Raw genomic sequence first — 24,021 nt, 5'->3', positions numbered from 1 at the left:
GGCCGTTATGGCGGGCGGGGCCGTTATGGCGGCAGCGCCGAGGAGGGGTTGTACTCGCGGCAGCTGTGAGCAGCGGATTCGGGGCTGGGGCTGCGGGTCCCCGCGCCTCGTGTCCCGCTGACGGCCCGTGCCCCACAGGTACGTGCTGGGCGGCGGCGCACGCCGGCTGTCCGGGGCAGCGGTGCTGGTGTCGGGGCTCCGCGGGACAGGAGCGCAGGTGGCAGCGGCGCTGGTGCTGGCAGGGACCGGGCGCGTCGTGCTGCACGACCGCGGAGAGGCTTCCCTAGCCGACCGAGGCCAGCAGGTACGGCGGGGCCGGGTGGGGGGGGCCGGTAACAGGGACTGGTACAGGTGAGGGTCTCGGTGGCGGGAGGACGGGGGTGCCGGTATCGGGAGCAGGTGTGGGTGGGGATCCTCGTAATAGGCATGGGCAGGGGTCCTTGTAATGGGTAGGTTACAGACGAGGGTCCCAGTAATGGGTACAGGTGTGGATGGGGGTCCCCATAATGGGTCTGGGTACAGACAGGGGTCCTGGTGATGGGTACAGGTACCAGTGAGGGTCCCAGTACTAGGTACTGGTGTGGGGGGATTTCACAGTAATGAATGTAGGTGCAGCTGGGAGATCCCTGTTGCATGGGTGTGGTGTGAGGGGGCTTCCAGTACCAGATACACGGGGTCCTGGTAAGGAATGTGGGATGGGAGGTCCCTGTCATGGCTATGGCCCATGGAGCCCCCTCATTGTCATGGCTATGGCCTATGGAGCCCCCTCATTGTCATGGGTAGGGCCCATGAGGTGTCCCGTATCACAGGTGTGGTCCTCATCACAGGGCCTCCACCAGCGTTGGCAAGGTCCTGTGGGGCATTCTGCTGTGGTGAGCAGCACCCCGAACCCGCCATATGCCCACCCCACAGTTCCTCCTGCGGGAGAGCGACATAGGGCAGAACCGAGCCGAGGCATCCCGGCAGGCCCTGGCCGAGCTGAACCCCCGCGTGGCAGTGGTGGCTTACACCGGGGAGCTGTCAGAGGCCTTCCTCACCTCCTTCCAGCAGAGCCCATTCACAGCACAGGCACACGTGGTGGTGCTGACCGGGTCCCCGCTGGAAGAGCAGATCCGCATTGGGAACTTCTGCCATGCCCAAGGCATCTGCTTTATCGTGGCTGACGCTAAGGGGCTGGCGGGGTAAGAGGTCTCTATACAGGGTCCTGCCACTGGCTCTGGGTCAACTTGTCCCCAGAGTCCCCAGCCCTGCTCTGCAGCCCATCTCCCCATCCCACTGGCATGACTGCTCTGTCCAGGCAGGACCTGGCAGTGCTCAGGCAGCTTGGTGAGGTGGCTCCTCTGGCAAAACCCCATCTGTCCTGTCCAGGCAGCTGTTCTGCGACTTTGGGGAGCACTTCATCGTTAATGACCCAGCAGAAGGGGAGCCGGTATGTGCTGCCGTGAAGCACATCTCCAAGGTAGGAGAACAGCTGTTGCAGGCTCCCCCAGAACACTGCTGCTTCCTCCAGGACCCCAATCTCACATCCCTTCCCCTCCTCAGGGCAACCCAGGCATAGTGACATGCACGGGGATGGAGGGCAGCCGTGGCCACCTCTTCAGTGATGGTGACCTGGTGACATTTTCTGGTGTGGAGGGGATGACGGAGCTGAATGGCCTGGAGCCTGTCCCCGTGCAAGTGATGGGTGAGCCACCAGGGAATCCTGGCTGCTCTGGCCCAGGTTTGGTAAACTTGCTGGGTTTTTGGTGGTGGCCGTGACATTCATGCCCTTCTCGTCCCCAGATGCCTTCAGGCTGAAGATTGGTGACACCAGGTCCTTCTCGCACTACCGCTGCAGGGGCCTGGTTTCGCAGGTGCGGCTGCCCCAGGTGCGCTCCTATGTAAGTGCCCCCTTGGTCCCATGGTGCTGCCACATCCTGCCATGCCCCAGCCTGGCTGACGTGCTCACCTCAGCCCTGGTGCTGTGTCGGCAGAAGCCCCTGTCCCAGGCACTGGCAGAGCCCAAGATCCAAGTGGCAAATCCTTCGGAGCTGCCGCGCAGCTGCAGCCTCCATGCTGCCTTCCAGGCCCTGCACGCTTTCTGTAAGGAGCAGGGTCGCCTGCCCCGGCCCAGGGCACCAGTGAGTCCCTGTCCTGCCCCTGCCCACCCTGCCGACTCCCACCACCCTGCCTGGGACTGCCGTCACCCCTCTGCCCGCAGGCGGATGCCAAGCGGGTGCTGGAGCTGGCGTGGAGCCTGGCGGTGCAGCCTGGTCCCCTGGACGAGGACGTCGTGCGAGCCTTTGCCAGCGTCAGTGCAGGGGATCTGTGCCCTGTGGCTGCTGTTGTCGGGGCCGTGGCAGCCCAGGAGGCCCTGAAGGTGAGCGGGATGGGGTTTTCCGGGCCCTGCGGTCCCACTGGTCGTGTTTGGTGACCTACAGTGTCTACAGTGTTTGGTGACCACGAGAGGGCACTTGCTCCTGTCTGGGGACACTGGGCTGAGCGGCAAGGCTGGGCTGGTTTATGGGGACCGGGGACCCTGTTGGCCATGGAGCTGGACCAATAGGGCCCCGTTTGCCCCAGGCCATCACTGGGAAGTTCCTGCCCCTAGACCAGTGGTTGTACTTCGATGCCCTTGAGTGCCTGGCGCTGGAGGGGGTCACACAGCTGACAGAGGAGGACTGTGTCCCGGTGAGAGCACACACAGAGGGTGACTTGGGTACCAGGGTGTTGTGGCCTCCTGTGCTCACGCAGCTCCTCCGTCCCAATAGAGGGGCTGTCGCTATGATGGGCAGATTGCCGTCTTCGGGGCCGCATTCCAAGAGCTGCTGGGCCGCCAGAAGTACTTGGTGGTGAGCTGGGGTGGGCACCAGGAGAGGCTGCAGAGCAGGCAGCAGCACCTGGGGAGCTGCAGTGGCTCTGCCCTGGCAGGTGGGAGCTGGTGCTATCGGCTGTGAGCTGCTCAAAAACTTTGCCATGATGGGGCTGGCGGCCGGGCCAGAGGGGCACATCACTGTCATTGACATGGACACCGTCGCCCTCTCCAACCTCCATCGGCAGCTCCTCTACCGTTCAGCAGATGTATCGGTGAGGCACCTCGACGCGGTGGCCGAGCTCCCCCCAGAGGGCACCCTGCCTGTCCTGCTGGCCCCACTGGGCTGTGGGGTGGGGAGAGCTGCCCACCCTCTCTCTCTCTGCCTGGGCAGAAGCCAAAGTCAGTGGTGGCTGCAGCGGCTGTGTGGCGCATGAACCCCGATATCAGAGTGACAGCTCATCAGAATCAGGTGGGACCTGCCACCGAGATGCTCTACGGGGATGATTTCTTCCGGCACCTGGATGGTGTTGCTAGTGCCCTGGACACGCTGGAGGCACGTGAGTGCTGAGAGGGGTAAAGGGGCCAAGCCCCTGGACATGCCCTCCAGCTCCCCGGCACCCCCGGCTCCCTGCAGGTGCCTACTTGGAGAGCTGCCGCTTCCGCTACCTCACGCCACTGCTGGACTCGGGTACGGAGGGACCACGGGGGAACGTACTGGCCATGGTGCCCCACCTGACCAAGCTGCTGGGGCTGGCTGCTGCCCCTGAGGATGACACCTTCCCTGTCTGCACCCTCCGGTACTTCCCTCACACCATCCAGCACACACTGCAGGTAGGCTGTGCCACACCGGCACCAGCACCCAGTAAGAAGCACCGGGACCTTTGTCTTCCTTTCCCATTTCCCGGCAGTGGGCCACGCACAGGATATGGCCCCAGCTGCTTCCTGCTGGCAGCACAAGCTTTACCGCTGGCCCCAGCCCCAGCATGGCCTCTCCCTCCCCCTGGGCTTGGGCTGGGGGTGATGTGATTGTGGGGTCCCAGTACTCAACACCTGCTCCCCCTCCACAGTGGGCCTGTGATGAGTTTGAGGGGCTTTTCCAGCTGCCTGCGGAGCATGTCAACCGCTTCATGGAGTGAGTGGGCCTGGGGGTGTGGTGCCAGGGGAGGGGCTGCCAGAGGATGGGGAGAAGGGGACTGACCACCATGTCCCACCTGGGTGCCCTGTGGGATTGCTCCGAGGCCAGCGGCAGTGGTGCCTGGTTTTGCAGAGATCCGGCTTTCCCAGAGCAGCTGCCAACAGGGAAGGCCGTGGAGGTCCTGGAACAAGTGCGGAGGAGCCTTCAGGAGTGGCCACGGGACTGGCAGGACTGCGTTCGCTGGGCTCGCCGGCACTGGCAGAGCTGCTCCCATGATGCCGTTGCCCAGCTGCTGCACACCTTCCCCCCGGAGCATGTGAGCACAGTGCCCATGGGGCTGGCACCCCCAGCATCACCTGCCCTGCGCTGCCCACCCTGCTGCAGCATCCCAGGGCCTGACTTTGCCCTCTCTGTGCCAGGAAGTCAGGCCGGGTGTCCCCTTCTGGGCATGGGACAGGACCTGTCCCCATCCACTGATATTCAACCCCGACAATGTGAGTGCAAGGAGGAGCTGTGGGGTCCCTGCTGGGGACAGCGCGGGCAGGGGCACAGTTGAACCTGTGCAGGGGGTACAGTGCATGCCTGACTGTGGCTGTGCTCCCCCTGCCACAGCCCACCTGGGGCTGCCAGGCCCTGGGCTGGGTCTGTCCTTGTCTCCTGGTCAGTGGAGGCATTTCTGGGAACAGCCCATGTGTGCTCTGTGTCTGGAGGAGGAGAGGCACCTCCATGTCTACCTCAGGGCAAAGCCAGGCTGCTCTGCGCAACAGTGGCAGTGCAGGCAGTCTTTGGCCGTGTGGGCTTATGAACCACCCCAACAAGGCACTCCGTGGCCCCCACTCTGCCCCACAGGACACCCACCTGGAGTACATCATGTGTGCTGCCCACCTCTTTGCCCAGTCACACAAGATACCACCATGCAGCGACCGTGCATCCGCCCAGACTGTCCTCCGCAGTGTGGTCCTGCCGCCCTTCGTGCCCCAGGAGGGATTCCAGATCCACTTCACAGAGGAGCAGGAGGAGGTGCTGGCAGGTGAGGCTCCCTGGGTCCCCCAGGACATGTCCCCAGGCTCCCAGGTCCAGCCTGGTGGTAGTGGGGCTGCAGTGCTGCTCATCCCTGCCCGAGCACTCAGACCGAGAGGGGGCATCCTGCCAAGCCCCCACAGTGCCAGGGTACCACCCCTGGGGTCCCTGTGCCCCCAGATGACAAGAGACTGGAAGAGCTCACCCGGGACCTGGGGCAGCAGAGACAGGAGCTGATAGGGGATGAAGAAGCGCAAGTGCCCCTGATGGAGCCCATCCACTTTGAGAAGGTACCCAGGGCTATGCAGGCAGCCCTGCTCAGCCTGGGGGTTGGTGTCCCCAGGGGATGCTAATCTCCCCATACTCTTCCCCACAGGACAATGACATCCACATAGACTTTATCACAGCAGCATCGAACCTGCGTGCAGAGAGCTACAGCATCCCTGCCGCCAGCCGGCTGATGGTAAGATGGGTAACCCATGGGGATCCCTGCCTGTGCAGGGGTCCCCATCCTGTGCAGGGCAGCCAGTAACACCCCTCCTGTCCTCAGAGCAAGCGGATCACAGGGCGGATCGTGCCTGCCATCATCACCACCACAGCGGCTGTGGCTGGGCTGGCGTGCCTGGAGGTCTACAAGCTGGTGTGGGGGTGCCAGGACCTCAGTTGCTACCGCAACAGCAACTTCTCCCTGTCTGACTGCCTGCTGCTCCGCTTCCAGCCCCCACCATCTTCTGTCTACTGGGTAGGTCTTTCTTCCCCAGGGCAGGACAGGGTCGGGGGGGGGGCGCCCAGGGGTCTTGGGGTGCCCCAGTTCTCAGTGGCAGCTGATGTGGGGCCATGTCAAGGGGACCTAGGAGCAAGGCCATGCAAGAAGGACAGCCCTGGCCATGGGGCTCCAGAAATGGATTCAGGTACTGCAACAGCCTGGGCGCATTGCCAGGCAGTGAGGAACCAGCTCCTGCCTGTGTCTGCCCCCCGGAACCAAGTGGCTGCCACTGTCCCACTTGCCCCGGCTTTGGGCCCAACTGGGACACTCTGGGGTGTCCATGGGACTGAGGCAGCCCCACTGCCCCACAGTGGGCCCCATGATGAGCCCCACAGCCAGGGGACCACAGCAGCTGTACACATCTGGCTTATGGAAACCAGCTGCAGCAGCCAGAGCGCAGCTGGCACCGGGCCGGGAAGGGCTGTCCGGGGGGAGCGGGGCCGGGGGTCCTGATGGCGGGGGGCCAGGCCGCAGCCGCTCTGCCAGGGGGGAGAGTGGGGGCCGGGGCAGGGCCAGAATGGGACCGTCTGGGCAATAGAGGCCCCTTTGTCTGGGGGTTTATGGCGTGCGAGGCAGCCCTTCCGGCATGGCAGGAAGCGCCGATTGGAACCAGATTGGCCCGGGAGGCCCAGGGCCGGGGGCAGGAAGAGGGGGAGGGAGGCACATCCACTGCCTTACGCCAGCTCTAGCACTGCTTCAGGCTGCCCCACAGCCCCCTCACACTCCACCAGCTGCCCAGCCTGCTGCAGCGTGGCTGCCATGCCCCTGCGTTGGCACCATCACTGGGTGGAGGATGCTGCTGGTGCTGCCCATGCCCTCAAGTACCTGGAGAGCACCCGGCACCTCTGTGACCCTCGGCAGGATGGTTTGTGTCCGGCTGCTTAGCCATGGTGGGAGCACATGTCTCCTAGACCTGTGTGACATGACCTGCGGTCCTGCACGGCCTGGGGAGCCCACCTGAGATGGATGCACTTTCTGGGGTGCCAGGATGGACAGTGGTGTCTCCTCTGTGCTGGGCAGTCGCTGTCCTGGTGAGGATGGAGTTAAACCCTTTCCACCCTGGTGGGATAAGTGCAGGCAGCAGAAGGTGAGAAGGCAGCAGAAGGCAGAAGGTGAGAAGGCAGCAGGAGGCAGGAGGGAAGCAGCCAGGTGTGAGCACCCCATCTCGAGAGGGGCTGTGGCCAGGGCCAGGCCGGATCTGGTGCTGCCCGCAGCTAGGGCAGATGGCAGCGCAGGCGTGCCAGACACATGGGGCTGCATCCGGCACTTGGCCCCAGGGCTGATGCCTCGCTGACCCCCTTGGGCAGGAGCTGGGCTCTGTGCAGGGGAGGGAGGGGGGAAGAAGGCGTGAGAAGAGGCGATTGTGTGGGGCTGGGCAACACTTCAATGGCCCTTTGTGCATTTTTCCTGGCCCGCGGTTGGGGACAGGGACAGCCCCACACCAACCCTGGCCCTTGGAGTGATGTTGGGGTCCCTAGACCCTGGTGGTGCTGGGCAGCGGGGATGATAGCCATGCTCCTGTTGCCCCCCAGGCCCAACAATGGTAGGAGGAGGACTGTGCCCCTCCATACCCCTGGATCTCAGCAGGGCTGGGAAGACAGTTGTGTCCCCCATTGCCTCTGGACTACCATGTGTCCCTGTCCCCCTGCCTCAGACTGGTCTCTTGCTGTACCCCAGCCCTCATGCCCCATCAGTCCCTGCTTTATGGGGCTGGGGAGCCAGGATGTGGGGTGCCAGTGCTGGCTGCTACCCTGAACTCCCGTTTGCAGTACTGTGGGCGGGAGTGGAGCTGCTGGGACCGGCTGGAGATACAGGCAGTCAGTGCAGACGGAGAGGAGATGACAGTCCAGAACATACTAGACTGGATGCAGGTGAGCCCTGCGTGGGACCCAGCACCCCACTGGATCACCCTGGCAGGATCCTGACACCCACCTCTTGCAGAGGACACATGGCTGGACCGTGACCATGCTCCTGCATGGTTTCACTGTACTCTATGACAGCGGGGAGAATGAAGGAATACGAGCCCTGATGCAGAAACAGAGGTAGGTCCACAGCTCTAGGCTCAGTCCTGCCCTGTGGGTGCTGCCAGACACATCTTCCTCCATCCTGAGCTGCTCCAGCTGCAGTGCAGCTCCCAGCCAGCTGCTGGATAAACATCCTGCCGGCAGCACTTCCCATGGCGGGACCCCTGCCCGGCCCCTCACTGCCGGCCCCTACATCCCCCCAGCCTGGCCAGGCGAGGTGACCCAGAGGGTCCTAGGGCTCCCCTGGGGCACCAAGCCAGCCTAGGGGGGGCAAAAGAGAACCCCAAGACCCCCTTTCCCTGCTACAGGTTATCAGCGACCCTGGAGAATGCCGGGGAGCCACAGCAGCGGGTGCTGAAGCTGGAGTATGTGTGCGAGGAAGAGGATGCTGAGACTGAAGCTACCCGTCCCCCTCTCATGTGCTTCCTACCCTGAGGGAGGGCTGGCATCCCCGACCCCATGCGATAAAAGCCTCAGGATGCATTGGCCCTTGTCACAAAACCCCATACATACCCCAGAGGTGGGGTGCAGGCAGCCCCGCTCGATAAACATCGCTGCGCCCATACCGTACAAAACCAGGGTTTATTTACAGCAGAGGAGGGCACGGGCAGGGCTAAATGTAGCCAATAACGTCGTTGCAGATGATGGGCTGGCGGCTGCGGCTGTTCATGAGGGCAGTGAAGCGGTGGAAGTCCGTGGCCAGCTGGGCAATGTTGCTGTGGGACTGGTGGAAGCAGGCACCCTTGGGCTGCCCACCCAGCCCCAGCGGGCAGGAGAAACGCTTGGTGGCATCACGGCCCCCTGACCGGGCACCCTCGGCTCCACGAGGCCGGGCCATGTTGGCCAGCTTACGGCGCACATTGCCTGAGAGGCTGAGCAGGAAGGCAGGAGGCTTGGCCAGCCGGCGGGAAGGCTCAGCACTGGCTCGGCGCCGAGGTTCAGTGCCCACCTCGGGCAGGTCCATCCAGTTCTCTACCAGGTCAGCAAAGCAGTTGTCACCCAGCACTAAGGGCTGTCGATTCCGGCTCTGTGACAGCAGCGCCACGGTCCAGTCCTGTGTGTCGGTTGGCTCCAGTGCCCGCCAGTGCTCGAGGCAGGCGTCCGAGGTGGATTTGGGGCGGATGCGGCGGGCGGGGGCAGGCGGGGGGGCGGCGGGGCCAGCCGAGAGCCGGTGTGCGCGCTGGCAGGGCAGCGGGTGCCGCCTCCGCACCGGAGCCTCTTCCTCCCGCCACGTGCCTCCCGACGCCTCCGAATACCCCGAGTCGAACTCCAGGCTGCGCTCGCTGGCTGGGGGGGAGCGGGTGGCCGGGCCCCCCCCCGCCTCCTCCTCACCCCCTGCCTCCAGGCTGCAGGCTGAGTCCGCCGCCGAGCCGGGGCGCGGGGGGCATGGGGCACGGGGGGGCCCAACGACGTGATGTGGTGCTGGCCGTGTGCTGTGCATGTGCGCCCGTGGTGCTGCCCCGGCCTCCCGCTGGCACCCCTGGTGGGAAAAGGGCAGGTCAGTGCGTTTGTCCCCACTCCCTCCGGGCCAGCACTATGACCCCCATCCTGTGCCCCCTGTGCCCCCAGCCCCGAATCAGGTGGGCTTTGCTGGCAGAGCCGGGCGCGCAGCGGGGAGCAGGACGCAGGCTCCAGCTTGCCTGCAGCCCCGGGCCCCGCTTTCCTGCTGCTCCTGCGTGGAGCCGGGCGGCGTGCAGCAGCATGTCAGGTGAGCAAGCAGGCACCCAGCCCCGGCCGTGCCTGCGGGAAATGACACAGGGCCACGGCACGTAGGAGCCGGGCGCCCCACTGCCCCCCAGCTGGCCCCTCAACCCCCCCCCCCCCCACCGCGGTGGGGCGGCAGCGGGGACACCCCATGTGCAGGACCCTGCTCTGTGGCACAGGGCAGGCTGCAGCTTCGGGGCACCCATGGATGCTGGGGTGCGGCGCTCCCCCCACGCGTTGGCAGGGCCACCCCTCCCACCCTGTGCCCTCTAGCCGGGGACACCCGGCTGACGTCAGGGTGCAGCCAGGCCTGCGCCCAGGGCCAGGGACCCTCAACAGCGGCAGAGAGCGTGGGGGGCAGGAGAGCCGGGGCCGAGCGGAGTATGGCCTGACGGGCGCTGGAAGGGGCGGCTGGCTCCTGCAGCTGGGCCGCTCCTCTCTCTTGAATTCCTATTGTCTGAACCCCAAAGCAGGGTGTTACGTCCGCTTTCCTTTCTGCTCTGGAGCCACGGGAAGCCGAGCAAGCAGGAGGGATCGCTCCCCGGTAGCAGTAAACCCGTCCCCCTTGGCCGACACCAACGGAGCTGCTGGCCGGGCTGTCCCTGTCCCCGTCCCTGTCTCAGTTCCTGTCCCCTTCCCCGCTGACTGGAACCCTCCCAGCCAGCCCCACTGGCGACGTGCCACCTCTTCGGGCTGCCCTGTCCCGGCGCTGGCCGGGGACGCCGTCGCACCGGCCGATGGGGAGCCGGGCAGGCGTGCGGCAGGCCCAGGGGAGCCGGCTGGGCCACCCTGTCACCGCCTGTCCCGCAGGGCAGCCCAGCTGGGCGGCAGTGGCCGCGCAGGGGGGACCGTGCCGCTAGCACCCTGACGGCTGGACACCGCGTCCCACGGCCACCCGCGGTCACCCCCGTCCCCCGCGCCGCCGCCTGGGCCTCGCCATGATGTCACTGCACTGATGTCACCGGCTACACCCTGACATCACGGAGATGCCCCGGCGGGGCTGCCCCGTCCCCTCCCGGTGCCCGCGGCAGCACTCACCCGCTCGGCGCCGAGCTGTCCCGGGCAGGCCTCCTGGCGGGCGCTGTGCATGCCCGGCCCGGCCGGGCCCGGCCCAGCCCGGTCCCGCTCCCGCTCCCGGTCCCGCTCCCGGTCCCTCCGGTGCCGGCGGAGGAGCAGCAGCAGCGGAGCGCGCCCGTCCCCGCCGCCTCCCGGCGCTGCCTGGGCGGTACTGCCCCGCCCCGCCGCAGCCAATGAGGCTGCCGTAACGTGAGCCCGGCCCGTACCGGCACCGGCACCGCCGCCCCGGGGCCCCGCCCCTCCCCGCCGCCCCGGGGCCCCGCGCCAGCACCACCCGGGCACCGCCGGGCGAGGCAGGACTGGGGGCACCAGTCGAGCAGCACCCCAGCGCCAGGGGTCCCGGGAGCCTCGGCGGGAAGGAGGGCAGCCCCGTTACAGGGGCCCGGCTGAGGCTCCCGTGGCTCCCGGGCTACCGAAATGGATTTGAGTACCGGAGGAGGGAAAGGTGACCCCGGCCGCAGGGGCCGCGCTCCGCCAGAGCCTATTAATTTGGAACTAATAGCGCTTAATAGGAATTCCGGGAGAAGCGGCTCTGGTTTGCAAATGAAGGAGAACACGGCCAAAAATTACCTCCCAGCTAATTTTCTCGGGTCCCGAGCGCCCTGAATGGCGAGGCAGCGCGATACAGCAGCGAAACCCCACGGAGCATCGCTGCCCTCCTACCCAGCACCGGCCGGGGATGGCGAAAGGCAGTGGGGAAGCTCTGGGCACCGGGGCTGTGCCCTGTCCCTGCCCCGGGGCCGGGCTGTTCGCGGGTGGCCGCGGTGACGCTGGGCCGGGTGGTGCCCAGCACCCCTGGCAACGGGCTGCAGCTTGTCCTAAACAGCCAGCAAGCCATGGGCATGCACGGACGCCTCACCTTCCTCCTCCTCAGCCTCTGTGCCCCAGGTAGGCACTTTAGGTTCACAGCGTCAGGGGCACCCTTTGCCAAACTCTGGGTGTGGGACCAAAAGGGGAGGGATAGGAGACAGGCTCCCCTCGGTTGCCCCTATGGGGGCTAACTCCAGGGTGAGCAGAGGAGCCGGCAGCTCCGTGGCCAGGTTCAGGTGGGGTGGGGGCTTCCTTGGGTCATCACCAGGGCATTACTGGGGTATCCTGGGGACATCACTGGGGCATATCCATGCACCTCTGGGGCATCTTTGGGGTGCCCTGGGACACACCAGGCAGGCTGGGGTGACAATCTCCTTTTTGCAGGGACTTTCGTCAGAGCAGCAGGTAAGAGTGGGGTGCTTTGGGTGCTGCCCAGGAGACCCATGCCATCATGGGTGCCTGGGTGCAAGTGCAGAGCTCCCTAAGCACGGCTGGGCGAGCTGTTGGTGTAAGGCTGGCCTCTGTGGTCTCCTACCAGCCTTGCTTGACCTGCCCTGCATGGTGACCCTGAGTGAGGATGCAGTGCCGGGCACTAGTGTGGCTGAGGTGACCGTGTCCTGTAGCAACACAAGTGACAGCCCCAACGTAACCCTGCATGGCACTGAGCCCAGCCACCCCTTCAGCCTCATTACCAGCAGCACTGACCCCATGGCAAACACCACATTTCAGGTAGAGGTGCTGCTGAGGGGCAGGGAGTGGGACAGACGCCCCTGGGCACCCTGCTGAACACTGTGTCTCCACAGCAGGTGACGCTGCGTGCTGGTGCGGAGCTCAATGCCCACTGGATGAACATGTACACCCTGACCCTGCGGGCCACTTGTCCTGGTGAGGATGAGGTGGAAAAGCAGCTCTTTGTGTGGGTGAAAGGGGGGCAGGTGCTGCATTGTAATGCCCCATTCACCAGCACAGGTAGGAGCCGGGGGGTACGGGGTGGCGGGGGCCACTGGTGCTGGCCAGTGCTGTGCTTCCACGGCCATGCTGTGCTGCAGCGGGAGATGTGGTGCGGGTGCTGGCAGACGTGGCGCCTCGGACACCCCTGTATGCTGTGATGCCACAGCCACTCGGCGGGCTGACGGTGAGTGGGGTCTGCCCTGGGGGCCACAACCTTCCACAGGCGGGAGCACCCCTGGGGATACCGAAACCCCAGGCATGGAGGAGGGGGACAGGGGCTCCCACCACCCATCTCTTTGCAGTTCAGACTCCGAAACCACAACACACCGCTCGTGCTCACCGACCAGGGCCTGGTGCTGGCACCTGCCGGTGGCTTTGACCCCAGCAAGGGCACCCAGGTGGGCACCAGCATCTCCAGGCTGTCACAGCCACCTCCCAGCCCACAAAGGCTTAGCCCCTAGCTGGCACTTTCTGTAGCTCTCAGCTCTCTGCACCCTGCTCCTCCTATTGGGCTCCGGTCTCCCTCTGATCCCAGGAGTGCTCCAACCTGTTCTCTGGCTCTTGCCCCTTCTGCATTTTGAGTCCTGTCCCAGTCCTCCTCCACCTCCCTGTTTCTGTCCCCATTCAAGTCTCCAGCTCATCCTCATCTCCATCCCTGTTCCCACCCATGTTCTCACTCCAAGCCCCCATTCTTGTGTCTGTCCCCTCCCCTTTTCCCATTTCTGTCCCTGTTCCTGTCCTCATTACTGTCCTTATCCCCATTCCTATCCCTGTCTCAATCTCCATCCCTGGTGCCACTTGGTGCTGTCCCACGGCCACCCTGGCACTACCCCACAGACATTCAGGCTGGAGATAGAGGTGATGGACAGCAAAGGGCACAACTGCAGTGGAGCTGTGAGTGTGGAGGTTCTGCCATCGTGCCGTCCTTGTGTCTCTTTCCTGTGAGTAGGGCTGGGCCAGGTGGTGGGTGCTGGTGGCATCAGGCCATGCCATGCTGCCCACCTTGCCTCCAGTGAGCCGCAGCAGGCTGTGACGGTGCCAGGTGTCATTGGGCCCTTGGAGGTGGTCACACAGGTCCGTGCCAGCGGTGACAATGTCCGCTATGCCATCCTTGCACCCACGGCACCCACGTTCTTCACCATCGATGAGAGTGAGTGGAGTGGTGGCAGTCCCCAAGGCCACCCTTTCCCCATCCCCATGCCTGGTGCAAGGCCATGCTTTGTCCCGCAGTGACAGGCAAGATCCACAGCACCCGCCAGCTGGAGGTGGCCCAGGAACAACTCCTAGTTCAGGCTTACAATGCACTGCACCCTGATGACCATGCTACCACCATACTCAACATTACCGTGCAGGGCACGGACCAGCAGGAGCTGAGCTGTGTCCCAGCCATCTTCGTGTACGGTTTGGGATGAGAGTGGGCAAAGGGGATGCTCTGCCATACCCACAACATGGGGCCAGAGCTGAGCTGCTGGCTGCCGCACTGCAGGTCCCAGGTGCCTGAGACAGAGCTCCCTGGCAGCACCCTGGTGACACTGAGGTGCACTGGCTGTGAAGGTGCTGAGGGGTGCCTGCGTTATGCCCTCGAGGGGCCCCCTGCTTCCCGATCCCACTTCCGCATGGAGGGGCCACAGCTGCAGGTGAGCAGGGCCATGGGCAGCACCCAGTGCCGAGCAAGCCCAGACTTGGGGAGCCCAGTGGGACAGTGGGGACCCTCTGACAGGATGTGCTGTCACACCAGGTCCCAGGCCAGGGTGTCCTGGGCTCCCTGCTCCCCAAGGCCTGGTTTCACAGCAAAGCTGTGGCTGCCCTATCCCTGGCAGTGTTCAAGGCCAGGCTGGACAGAGCTTGGAGCAACCTGCTCTAGCAGAAGGTGTCCCTGCCCATGGCAGGGGGTTGGAACTGAATGAGCTTTAAGGTCCTTTCCAACAGAAATCATTCTATGATTTCCCCCCTTGCTCCCTTCAGCTTTGTGGCATACCCCAGCTTTGCAGGGCACTTGAGCTCTGCCTGACACCCCTTGCCCTGGCTCGACAGGTCAGCACCACCCTGGACTATGACTCGAAGGCTGTGGCCACTGTGGGCTTTCAGTTCACAGCCACCATCGTGGTGACAGCAGGAGGACAGCCCCCACGGAGCAGTGAGTGCCTGTATCCATGGAAGGGTCATGGGGAAGGAGGGAAGAGCTTCTTTCTGGCCCTAAACCCCACAGATCACAGAGGAAGCATTCTTCCCTGCTGCCCAGGGGGATGCCACTGTTCCCATGTCCCTGAGCCTGCCCAGGGAGGATCTTGCCCAGGGCAGAGCCCACCCAGCCCAGTGTGGACTGTGGGGTGGTACCGGTGGGACTGAGACACCGTGTGCCACACAGCCCGTGTGCCCATGCTCGTGACCTTGACACCTGTCAATGAATTCACACCGGTGTGCCCCAATGGTACCACCTTCACCGTGCCAGAGACAGCAGCTTTCGGCAGTGCTGTGGGACTCATCGCTGGCACTGACCGTGACTACCCACCAGACAGCCTTGAGTACAGCCTGGAGGGGGGCCCTGGTCCTGAGCAGCCGTTCTCCATCGATGTACACACTGGTGAGCACCCGTCCCCTTCCCCCAAAGCCTACTGCACCCCATGGCACCCAGCAGCTCCTGCTGCCCTGCAGGTGAGATCCGTGTGGTGGGACCCCTCGACTCCCGACAGCGCAAGAGCTACCGGCTGACGGTGCGGCTGACAGACACCCGCAATGACTTGGACCCGGCAAAGCAGCGGAGCTGCCTGTGCGCCGTGACTGTACATGTGCAGGTGCGAGTGAAAGCCCTTCTGGTGAGCTGTGGTGGGAGCCAGCCCTGTGGTGCCATTCCACCTCCCCTGCTTCCAGCAGGCTGTGCTGGACCAGGCGCCGGTGTGCATCCCCGAGGTGCAGGAGCTGTGGATCATAGCCAGGTCAGGTAGCCGCCAGCCTGTCACCCGCCTAGCATGCCAGGGAAGCCGTGATGGTACCACGCTGACATACAACATTGCTGGAGGTGAGGGGCGGCCAAGCCACAGCACAACCCAGCCCCTTACTGCAGTGTGGCACTGAGCAGACACTCTTGTCCAGGCAATGAGGATGGGCGCTTTCAGCTGGAGGGGAACACCGTCCTGTACCTCCCCAATAACCTACCTGAGCCCCGCACCTTTGTGCTGCTGGTGGAGGTGTCGGGTGGCTCCGGCACCTCCCGCCACAGCACTGTGGTGGCACTGGTGGTGCACATCACTCCCCGGAGCACACCGGTGCCACCCAGCACCACGACTCAGCGCACGGTGAGCAGAGCCCAATGCAGGCGGTGCTCCCAGGCTCCTGAGGCACCCTGGCCCTCGTGAGTCCCCTCACCCCACCACATCCACAGACACCGCTGAAGGAACGTCTGGTTGTGACACGGGTGGAGGCAGTGTGGCGCCCACCAGCCTGGTTCGTGGCTGTTCTGACTGTCTCTGGTGCCCTGCTGCTGGCTACCCTGGGCTGCATGGCCCGGAGCCTGCTGTGCAGGTGAGTCCCAGTCCCATGGTATGGCATGGCACAGCACAAAGAGCAAGACCAGGGGCTCACAGCTGCCTTCTGCTCCTCCCACAGCAATCGAGTCCCTGGCAAGCTGCTGCTGGGCAAGAGGTAGGTGCTGCATGGCCAGGGCAGTTGTACCAGCGAGAGGCAGCCATTCATGTTGGCACAGGCTCCCAGAGTGTCCCCACAGGCAGCTGAGCAGACACAGCACATGGCGGGTGTTTAACGTGCACTGCATTTGGCTATGGTCCATGGGTTGCTGTGCTGGGGAGACATCTCTGCCCAGAGCAAGGGTGCAGCACTGATGAGAGCTGTGAATACACCTTGGCCATGGGACAGCCATGGTGGTGGTGGCTAGACTGGGGCACAAACTGCAGTGGGCAGGGTGGGATGACACAGTGCTGGGTCCCACCACCAAGCTGGGCCCACTGAAGCTCACCAGGGGAGCCCCAGTTTGACATGGAAAACTCCCGGGAAGAGGTGTGCACTCTGCAACCCCTGGGAGGATGAATGAGGAGTGACAGGAGATGGACGGGAGAGCCCAAGGAGGACTGGAGCCAGCCCAGCAAGCGTGAGGCGCCTGCACAGAGAGGAGGAGGATAACAGCCTCCTCTATGGCAAAACCACCTCAGGATGATGCATGGCTGGGTCTGTGTTCATTAGTCAGTTTGGGGCTCTAGTGCTGGGTGCCACTGGAGGTGTAGTGGCCATGCAGGAGAGAACACTTGGGCTCAGGGCTGCAGCTCCCCCAGCACAGCATCCTCCGAGCACAAGATCGCCGCATGCCAGCACATGGGCAAACAAGCAGATGTGGTGGTGGACACGCTTGCTGCTTTTTAGCACCACTTGAAGGTGGTGGTGCTTTCGGGAGCACAGCCCCTGCCGCGGTCCCCTTCAGTGCCCAGGGGACACATGGGCTGGGTAAGGGGACCATCAGGTAGGTGGATGATGGGCTGATGGGGCACAGCTGGCAGTGCAAAGCCTGGCTGGCAACCTGCTTCCAGCAGCACCCCTCAGGGTCAAGGCCAGGGGCCCATCACCAACAGCATGCTCTTGCCTTCCTCTACCCTCTGCAGCCCCTGGGATGTGGTGGAGCAGAAGGGGGATGAGGGGGAGCCGGGCAGCTCCCATGCCAGCAGCATGGTAAGTGTGTGCCATGGTGGTAAGGGCACGTGCCACTCTGGGGGTGCAGGAGGGAGCCCTGGGGCCCGTCAACATTCTCTCCCATCTCTACTCCACAGGAGCAGTTTGATGGCCGTGCCCAGGACCCTGGTGAGTGCCCTGTCCCATGGCCCTGGCATTCTTGGGCTGCATCTCTCAGGGCAGAGGGGTCTGGGGGATGAGCAGTGATGTGTGGGCAGCACTCATGGGGCAACTGCTGAGTGCTGCCTCCCAACTCAGGCACTGGCAGGGACTATCTCTTCAACAGCAAGACTGGGGCACGGCGCTGGATCTGAGAGGATTGACTTGGTGAGGGGCTCCCTGTGATACACAGTTCCCCGAGGGCCATGGCAGCCAGAGCACTGGTGTGGCTTTGGGGCCTGGGAGGAGGATGGGATCCCTCCTCTGTGGATCTGTGCAGCCCCAGAGCCAGTGCAGGCCTAATAAACAGTGGTAGAGACTGCACTCGCTGCTGTGATTGCCGTCGGGAGTGCTGGGGCAGTGCAGTTCCGCCGGCGGCTGTCTTGCCGTCTCCAGTCAGGACGAGGATAGCAGCTAGGGCAGCACCGGCCTCAGGCTGGGGTTTGCACTGAGATACACGTGTCAAGGGCTTTGGCAGGGTCTGCTCCGGTCACGGCAGCGCCTCTGTAGGCTCTGGATGTGATCCAGCTGGGGCAGTCCTCCACAGAGACGTGATCTGGGGCAAGAAAATGGAATCCCGGCTGATTTTGAGAAACTTTTGCCCTGTGTCCCGTATCTCCTACAAGCTCTCCCTTGTTCCAGCGCTCCCAGGAGCAGCTGGTCGGAGGCGGAGCCGCTGGCTTTCTTAACTGGGAGGAAAAGTGAATTAGTGCACAGGCAGGTAGGCGTGACACGCTGAAGCAGTTAGCAGGGCCCGGCGAACCGTGCTTTGAACGCTCTGGAGTCGGGCAGCGCGGGAAGGTGGGAAACCCGCTCTTTGAATTTCAAAGGAGCGCGCCGCGGGATGCCTCTGCGGCAGCTCCCGGGAAATGAAGCGCTGGCGGGAAAGTGGAGAGAGACTAAACTGGGGAGGGGGTGACGGGAGGGAGGGAGAGGGAGCAGTAGCCAGCCGTGAAACTTCATAGCGAGGAGGGGTCAGCGTGTGAGACTGCCCGAGGCTCCCGCATCCTGAGCCCAAAGGAACCGTGACCGTTCGGGAGTTAAGCCCTTTATTGTGCCGGAGCGGTGAGCAAGCTCCGGGCGCAGCCCAGCGGAGGAGCTGTCCTGGGACAGGCCGCAGAGGGGGAAGCGGGGTTTAGTCCGGCTGAACCCCGCAGGACGCTCCGCACCGAGCGGCTCCCCAGCGCTGCCCGAGGCCCGGGGGAAAGCACGGCCATAGCCCGAGACCCGCCCCGGGCAGCGCGCCCCTAGCAGGCCGCGCCTCGCAGGACCGCCGGCGCCCATTGGCAGATCGCGCCCCCCCCCGCCGCGGCTAGCCAATAGGACGGAGCAGCCCTAGGGGAGGCGGGGCCCTGGGGGAAGTCACGTGTGCCTAACGTGCGAGGCCATCAGGAGGCCGTCCGCTCACGGAAAGGGACGGGGAGGCTCTGCTCTTGAATGACGGCAAGCTCAACCTATCAGGATGCCCGGAGCTCCCCCTTTGGGAGGGGCTCCATTCAGGATTGGTTGAAGAGGCGGGGGGCCGGCTTTGGGCGGGGCGGTTGCTATGACGGCCAGCGCCGGGGCCCCGCCTCCTCGGGCGCCGCCATCTTGTTGTTGATTCGAACGGTGGGGAGCGGGCGGCGGCGGCGGTGTTGTGGGCTCGGTGTCGCCAGCCCCGGGCTGGGCAGGCAGAGCCGGCCCGGTGAGCCACGGCGGGTGGTGGCGTGGGGCAGGCTGAAGGGCGGGCGGCAGAGGACTGAGCTGGGCATGCAGCCGCGCGGGGAGGGAGCGAGAACCTGGCGCATTGCCGTGAGGGGAAAGCCGGGCGCGGCCCCTTGAGGGGAGACGGGAGGGCCCGGTGCGGTCTCATTGAGGCAGGGGGAGTCCGGCTTGGCCCTGCGGGGAGAGGGGGGCACAGGCGCTGCCCTGTGAATGATCGGGGTGAGGTGGAGGGACCGAGGGCTGTGCCGGGGGGCGAGCCAGGAACGGGCCCATGGGAGCGGGGATCTAGGCGCGGTCTTCGTGTTTGTGATGTGTGCGGGGGGACACTCGGGTGTGCAAGTCTCTTATGTAGTACAGCTGGGGCAGGAGGCTCGACCCCCGCGTGGGGAGAGTTCTAGGAGCTGGGCTTAGCAAGGACAGCCCCGTGGGCAGGGCTGCTCTGCCCCTGCCTTGGCCTTGCCTGGCAGGCAGCTCTAGCGTCCCCTCCCTTTGTGTCCTTCCCTTCCACAGAAGCTGCGTACAGGAAGGAACTCGGCAAACCACGGTGCTAACATGAAGCCAACATGGTGAGGAAGTTGATGGGGTTGGGGGCCCTTCCTGTGTCCCAGTGTGCTGCCACCGCTACAGAGGAGCAGGTGCAGGCGGGCTCTGGTAATGCTGGATGCCCCAGTGGTTACTGGAAGGTGCCTGGCAGTTCCTGGAGGTGAATGTGCTCATGGGTTTGCAGACCTGGCCTGAAACCAGCCTTCCCTGGGGTTTCCAAGTAGGACGTAGATTAGGAGAGGTGGTAGTGACTCCTGTTCAGTTTTCAGCTACTCTGAATTTAAATTAGTACCAGGCTCCATGTCCCTCCATCGTAAAGCTCTGAATCAGTAATACGCTTTAGTGTGTGCTGCCGTTCTCATTTCAGCCTGTCTTGCTATGTTTCTGCTCTGTCCTGCTTTTTCTCCTGTCAGTTTCACCTAGCTTAACTTGGTGTTCAGAGTTTCCAAAGCTGAATTCCAAGTTTGGCTTTTGCTAATGAAGCACTGAATGGTGTGGGCTTGGGTTTCTGTTCATTCTTAATGCAATATTTCTATAGGCAGTAGTTCTGTTTGTGTAGACTTAGTTGGTAGCTTTTGTGAATAGCATCGCTGTGTGCTTCATCATCAAGATGACAGTACTGGGAACGTCCTTACAAAAATATTCTGGAAAGTGAAATTAGATGTGCTTTAGGATTCCTTCTCATGGCCCGTTGTGTAAGTGACTGACCTGCAAGCTGTTCTTTATTGCGTTGCACGGAGTGAGAAGTCAAGGTTAGAACAGCAGGCACTCAGAGGTCAGAAATGCCCAGGTTGAAGCAGTACCTGTGTCCTTAATCGGCTGATTAACCGTCTCAGCAAGCACTATGATTTCTTCTTAATCATGCAGTTGCAGGCTGTTCCCATCCCATTTGAGCTGCCTCGTTTGTTTTTTCTCTTCTGTCCTCCCTCGCATATAGAGCTTATTCATTTTGCATAAAATTATCAGACTGAAAATGTGACCTCCTTCAGCTTGACTAGTGCAAGATGATGAGGCCCGTACAAGCTTGGAGCTGTTTGTTGACCATCTGCTTACAGGACACAGTCTCTTTGGTTCAGTGGATCACCAAATGTTTGTTAAAAGGTCTTATCGCTTGTCGTTATATCAGGTTTTAGTTGATTTCTCTGAAGGTGGTTGTGGATCTGGTGGGTGCTGACTGGCACACTGGGGGAGGGGGTGGCACTGTTTTATGATCTCCATTGGAATCAGAAATGTAGATGGCCAGTTTGAAGTTGAATACCCACAGCCTGTGCTCTAGAGAAGGAGTATTTCTTCCATCTGTGGTTGAAATGCAGATGCTGAAGCCATAGAAAATCTGATGGAGGCCTTGTTTGCAATGCCCAAGTAATGGGCAGTTTACATGCTTGCCATCACGTTCCCTCAGTCTGCCCATCGGCAATTAGTTCGCAACATGTTGAGACATGTGCATCACAGTTGAACGTTGATGCTGGGATTTATAGTCTCAGAACTTACTGTTTGGACTGGATGATCTTAAAGGTCTTTTCCAACTTGGTTGATTCAATGATTCTATGACTGCAGCCTGATTTGTTTACCCTTGCATTTGACAGTGGCACACTGTCAGTCTTGGTGCTGGGCAGGATTTAGGTTTGAACTTGACTTGTGGAGTTTGTGTGTGGCAGCTCAGTAGAGCTGTGGCTCTGCACTTGCTTGTTCGTATGATGCTACTTGCCTAGGAGCAACTGCTTTTATTTGTGATTTCTGTCTTTGAGAAAGAATGTATGAAAACCAAGCCTAGTAAATCCAGGGGGTCCCTAGTGAGCTCTGAAATGGGTGAGCTAGAAAAAAGGAGTGAAAGTAAAGAAGAAAATGTGACAGAAACCTCTGCAAGAATCATGTCAAGTATTTGTATTGCTTCCTGTAAACTGAAGGACCCCTTCAGATACATGGAGGAGCAGTTAGCAGTCTTTCTCTTTTCTATTCCTGATGTGACAGGAATGCAGAGCAGGATGCTGGCGAGAGTTTAATATCAGGTTTGTTGCTGCTGTCGTAGGGGTGGTGGGGGAGGAAGAGGAAGTGTTTATGCATGGCTGCTTAGTTTCTGTTTTGCAGGCATCGCCTGTATGCAGTACTTGTGCTGTTCTGATGTGGCAGCAGCTGTTATTTTTGGCTTTCCCAGTGTGCTGTTCGGGTAGATGTACGTTCTAATAGATGCAGTTCTCTTAATGGGCATGTGAGGTGCCTGTGCTTCCCTATGTAGTCCACATAGGTGCAAACTACTCTGCAGATAGTATTAAGATGCAAGTAATTTGCCTTAATTTATTTCTGTAAGCTTGTCTTTGTGCATTTTGAATGGCATTAACTGTGTATAAAAGACAAACTTCTTTAAGCTTTCTTTTATTTTGCAGAACTCCCTGTCAGTATGGGGTCAGTTTAATTCACAATAAATGATTTTATCCCCTTCTCAGGTAGTAAAGGAGTAAGTTTTGATATGATAGGGTACCTCCCCATCTATATAATGCTATCCATGGAAGTCAACAGTGATGTGATTGTTTCTGTTAAAAAATAACATGGGCGTAGCTGCCATAATTATATTAGTAGAAGATCTGTGTCAACCCAATCTGATAAAAGCAGTGAAAAAGGTCATGAGATCTTATGTGTCTCTGCTGGTACGATGTTCCTACACGTTTGAAAGCTCTGACAGATAAGCTGTCTCTGATTTAGCTTTTGTAGTTGGAAAGGTTATCTTTTCCACCAGCTGTCCTGTTTCTTTGCCAAATGCTACCTCCCTTGTGTTACGGCCTACAGCAGTGCCTGCTCAGATGCCACAGATTAAGGTAGTAGGCTTCAGCCCTTTTTCCTTAATACCCATCAGTGTCTTGTGGGCCAGACCAGGTGAAGAACAGGCATGCATCCTGTTTTGCTCCAGCTGCTGGCTGGTAGTCTTCAGCTGAGGGATGGAGGAGGCAGCTGGGGGCAGTGGTTTCCTCAGCCCCAGTGCTACCTTTGATAAAGAGCATGTGGGACCCCAGAGGAATCAGTGAGAGTATCTGCATCCTGAAAGGAGCTTGCTGTGATTTCTGGTCCCAGACTTGAGGGAATGTGTGCTCTCAAAAGTTCTGAACTGATGAGCAAGTAAAGATTTAAATAAAAGCTGATTTAGCACTTGCTAACTCATTTCCATACAACATCTTGCAGGCTGACTTACTTCTGGCATCCTACTCCCTCTTGATTGTGAGAGGTTGGCTCCATATTCCAGTGACTGCTCAACAGAGAGAGCTTGGGTGACACCTCTAACTTTTCTCTGTTTTGCCCAGAATACGTTTGCAACTACCTTAAATATCATGCAAAGAAAAATAAGTTGCTTCCTTTTTGCCTCTCACTTTGTAATTTTACCCTCTAAGTAAGTATATGTATGTATTGTTTGTGGGGATACACTCTTATCTTTGGAGGATGCTACAGGAATGCTTAAGTAAGTCCACTAGAACAGAGTAAAAAGCTCAGTCCTGTTCATTCACCAAACTGATGTCAGGTTTTTTGAATAAAAACTACCAAGATTTGGAACCTAACTTTTATGCTCTAGCAGTTTTGGCCATTTAGGTGGCTGAATTGCAGCTGAATTGTCTTACAGTGGTTTTGGAACTCTGTCATTGTCTGTGTTTTATTTTTTCCTTTCCATTCTGAGGTTAGCTTGCTGAAAGTTGATAGACTGGCTTCACAGTCTTCCAGGCTGAAAGGGGTTACTTTGTGCTTTCTAAATATGGAAGAAAGTCTGGCATATCCGTTTTCTCCCTGTTCTTTATCAGCAAAGATATGACTAGGTATTTGTACCTGTGGTGTAAGCATTTGTTCGCCAGCAGACTTGAATAACCTTGTTTCCTTGAGACACTGCATTTAAACAGTGGTTGTGTCACACAGTTCACTTTTCTGGTAGGAGGTCCTTGACCTGTGTGACTAGTGGTTGGTTTGAAGTGCAACAGGTAATGACCAAAGGTGCCAAGTACATTCCCGGGATAGGGATAGGAGCTTTGCAGTGCCTTCTTTGTGGGGATGCTCCTGTATCTCTGTCACAGCTGATTCAACTGTGATCTAAAGGTGAGCTATTGTATGACTCGGTTATTCTGCTGTGGCATCCACCCCTTCATGTAGTTCTATTTTGAGCTTCATTTTCCCCATTTTTTTTTTTAAACTGACACAGTGGGTTTATGCAAAATATCATGTAATCTTTAGTTTTGATTGGCACTGTCCATTGCTGGTGTCACGTTATTGTCAAGCATTTGAAAAAGTGAGTTTAGAAATCCTAAAAAGGCACAAGAAGGTAGGGCTGGTTGGTTGTTCTGTGTCCTTTGACAGTAATGTCTAAGCAGCTTAAGCATGTGTGGGGAGGCAGTCATCTCATTACAGCTAACTATAGATGATAAGCAGCTTTGAGCACCAAAATCAGTTCACCAGTGAATGCAGATGTCAGTGAGTTATTTAAAGCAGGAAGGATTTGGGAGAGAAGCCTAAGGGGACTACGTACTCCTGTGTCTTACTCAGTGGCTGAATTGAACCAAAGAGTTACTTCAGTGAAAAATGTTGGAGCTGTTGCAGAAGATGAGGTATTGTGCTCTTTCTTTGAGTATTGTTATGGAGTATAAATAAAATTGGAAGGGTTCTGGAGTTTTGGAAGGCCCTCACA

General features: G+C 60.5%; 4 protein-coding genes across 11 annotated transcripts in view; 3 read left to right on the top strand and 1 right to left on the bottom strand.

The window, feature by feature from the left end:
- Positions 1–6: 6 nt before the first annotated feature.
- UBA7 (ubiquitin like modifier activating enzyme 7) lies at positions 7–8,304 on the top strand (the record flags this gene model as incomplete). The annotated part of the gene is made up of 23 exons (XM_061458199.1): positions 7–65; positions 139–304; positions 913–1,181; positions 1,369–1,459; positions 1,543–1,684; positions 1,783–1,880; positions 1,974–2,120; positions 2,201–2,359; positions 2,563–2,670; positions 2,751–2,831; positions 2,911–3,066; positions 3,186–3,351; positions 3,429–3,625; positions 3,862–3,926; positions 4,062–4,245; positions 4,349–4,423; positions 4,779–4,959; positions 5,130–5,239; positions 5,326–5,412; positions 5,500–5,691; positions 7,485–7,586; positions 7,657–7,757; positions 8,048–8,304. Coding segments are annotated over 23 exons (3,063 nt in total), but the record flags the coding sequence as incomplete, so codon positions are not given.
- On the bottom strand, positions 8,303–10,696 carry INKA1 (inka box actin regulator 1). The gene is made up of 2 exons (XM_061458236.1): positions 10,482–10,696; positions 8,303–9,219 (listed from the first exon to the last, which is right to left on the bottom strand). The coding sequence occupies exons 1-2, from the start codon at positions 10,530–10,532 to the stop codon at positions 8,353–8,355; spliced, it is 918 nt and encodes a 305-aa protein (XP_061314220.1). The 5' UTR covers positions 10,533–10,696; the 3' UTR covers positions 8,303–8,352.
- A 554-nt stretch (positions 10,697–11,250) lies between these two features.
- Positions 11,251–17,890, top strand: CDHR4 (cadherin related family member 4). Of its 5 annotated transcripts, none has more exons than XM_061458224.1 (20): positions 11,251–11,408; positions 11,715–11,735; positions 11,869–12,059; positions 12,137–12,299; positions 12,380–12,465; positions 12,584–12,679; positions 13,119–13,222; positions 13,295–13,431; positions 13,512–13,677; positions 13,768–13,918; positions 14,316–14,418; positions 14,650–14,865; positions 14,937–15,076; positions 15,153–15,300; positions 15,375–15,577; positions 15,664–15,803; positions 15,888–15,923; positions 16,892–16,958; positions 17,057–17,087; positions 17,744–17,890. In XM_061458224.1, exons 1-20 carry the CDS (start codon positions 11,357–11,359, stop codon positions 17,854–17,856), a joined length of 2,364 nt encoding a protein of 787 aa, XP_061314208.1. In that variant the 5' UTR covers positions 11,251–11,356; the 3' UTR covers positions 17,857–17,890. The 5 variants fall into 5 exon arrangements, with proteins under 5 accessions (XP_061314208.1, XP_061314206.1, XP_061314209.1 ...); XM_061458222.1 differs by having other exon boundaries at positions 11,869–12,065; XM_061458225.1 differs by lacking the exon at positions 17,744–17,890 and adding an exon at positions 17,217–17,442 and having other exon boundaries at positions 11,869–12,065.
- Positions 17,891–18,664: 774 nt separating this feature from the next.
- IP6K1 (inositol hexakisphosphate kinase 1) overlaps positions 18,665–24,021 on the top strand; it is a 39,080-nt gene continuing 33,723 nt past the window's right edge. For 2 of the 4 annotated variants that reach the window (XM_061458217.1, XM_061458213.1), the window contains exons 1-3: positions 18,665–18,801; positions 19,332–19,387; positions 22,539–22,637. The gene's annotated coding sequence lies outside the window, so the exon portion shown is untranslated. The other 2 variants (XM_061458214.1, XM_061458216.1) reach the window with 2 other exon arrangements.

The sequence above is a fragment of the Pezoporus flaviventris genome, unplaced genomic scaffold, assembly GCF_033815535.1.
Source record: "Pezoporus flaviventris isolate CSIRO_AGI_PZ_B2104156 unplaced genomic scaffold, CSIRO_AGI_Pfla_v1 ptg000026l, whole genome shotgun sequence".
NCBI classification, from domain to species: Eukaryota; Metazoa; Chordata; class Aves; order Psittaciformes; family Psittacidae; genus Pezoporus; species Pezoporus flaviventris.
The sequence above is the reverse complement of the archived record's forward strand: the minus strand, read 5'-3'. Positions and strand labels throughout refer to the sequence as shown.

Bases quoted from the DNA above. Each gene is read 5' to 3' on its own strand.
- INKA1 (XM_061458236.1), bottom strand. From the start codon at position 10,532: ATGCACAGCGCCCGCCAGGAGGCCTGCCCGGGACAGCTCGGCGCCGAG. The intron at 9,220-10,481 runs GTGAGTGCTGCC...TTTTCCCACCAG, and splicing joins GACAGCTCGGCGCCGAGCGG to GGGTGCCAGCGGGAGGCCGG.
- CDHR4 (XM_061458222.1), top strand. From the start codon at position 11,357: ATGGGCATGCACGGACGCCTCACCTTCCTCCTCCTCAGCCTCTGTGCC. The intron at 12,066-12,136 runs GTGCTGCTGAGG...TCTCCACAGCAG, and splicing joins ACACCACATTTCAGGTAGAG to GTGACGCTGCGTGCTGGTGC. The intron at 14,866-14,936 runs GTGAGCACCCGT...GCTGCCCTGCAG, and splicing joins CTCCATCGATGTACACACTG to GTGAGATCCGTGTGGTGGGA.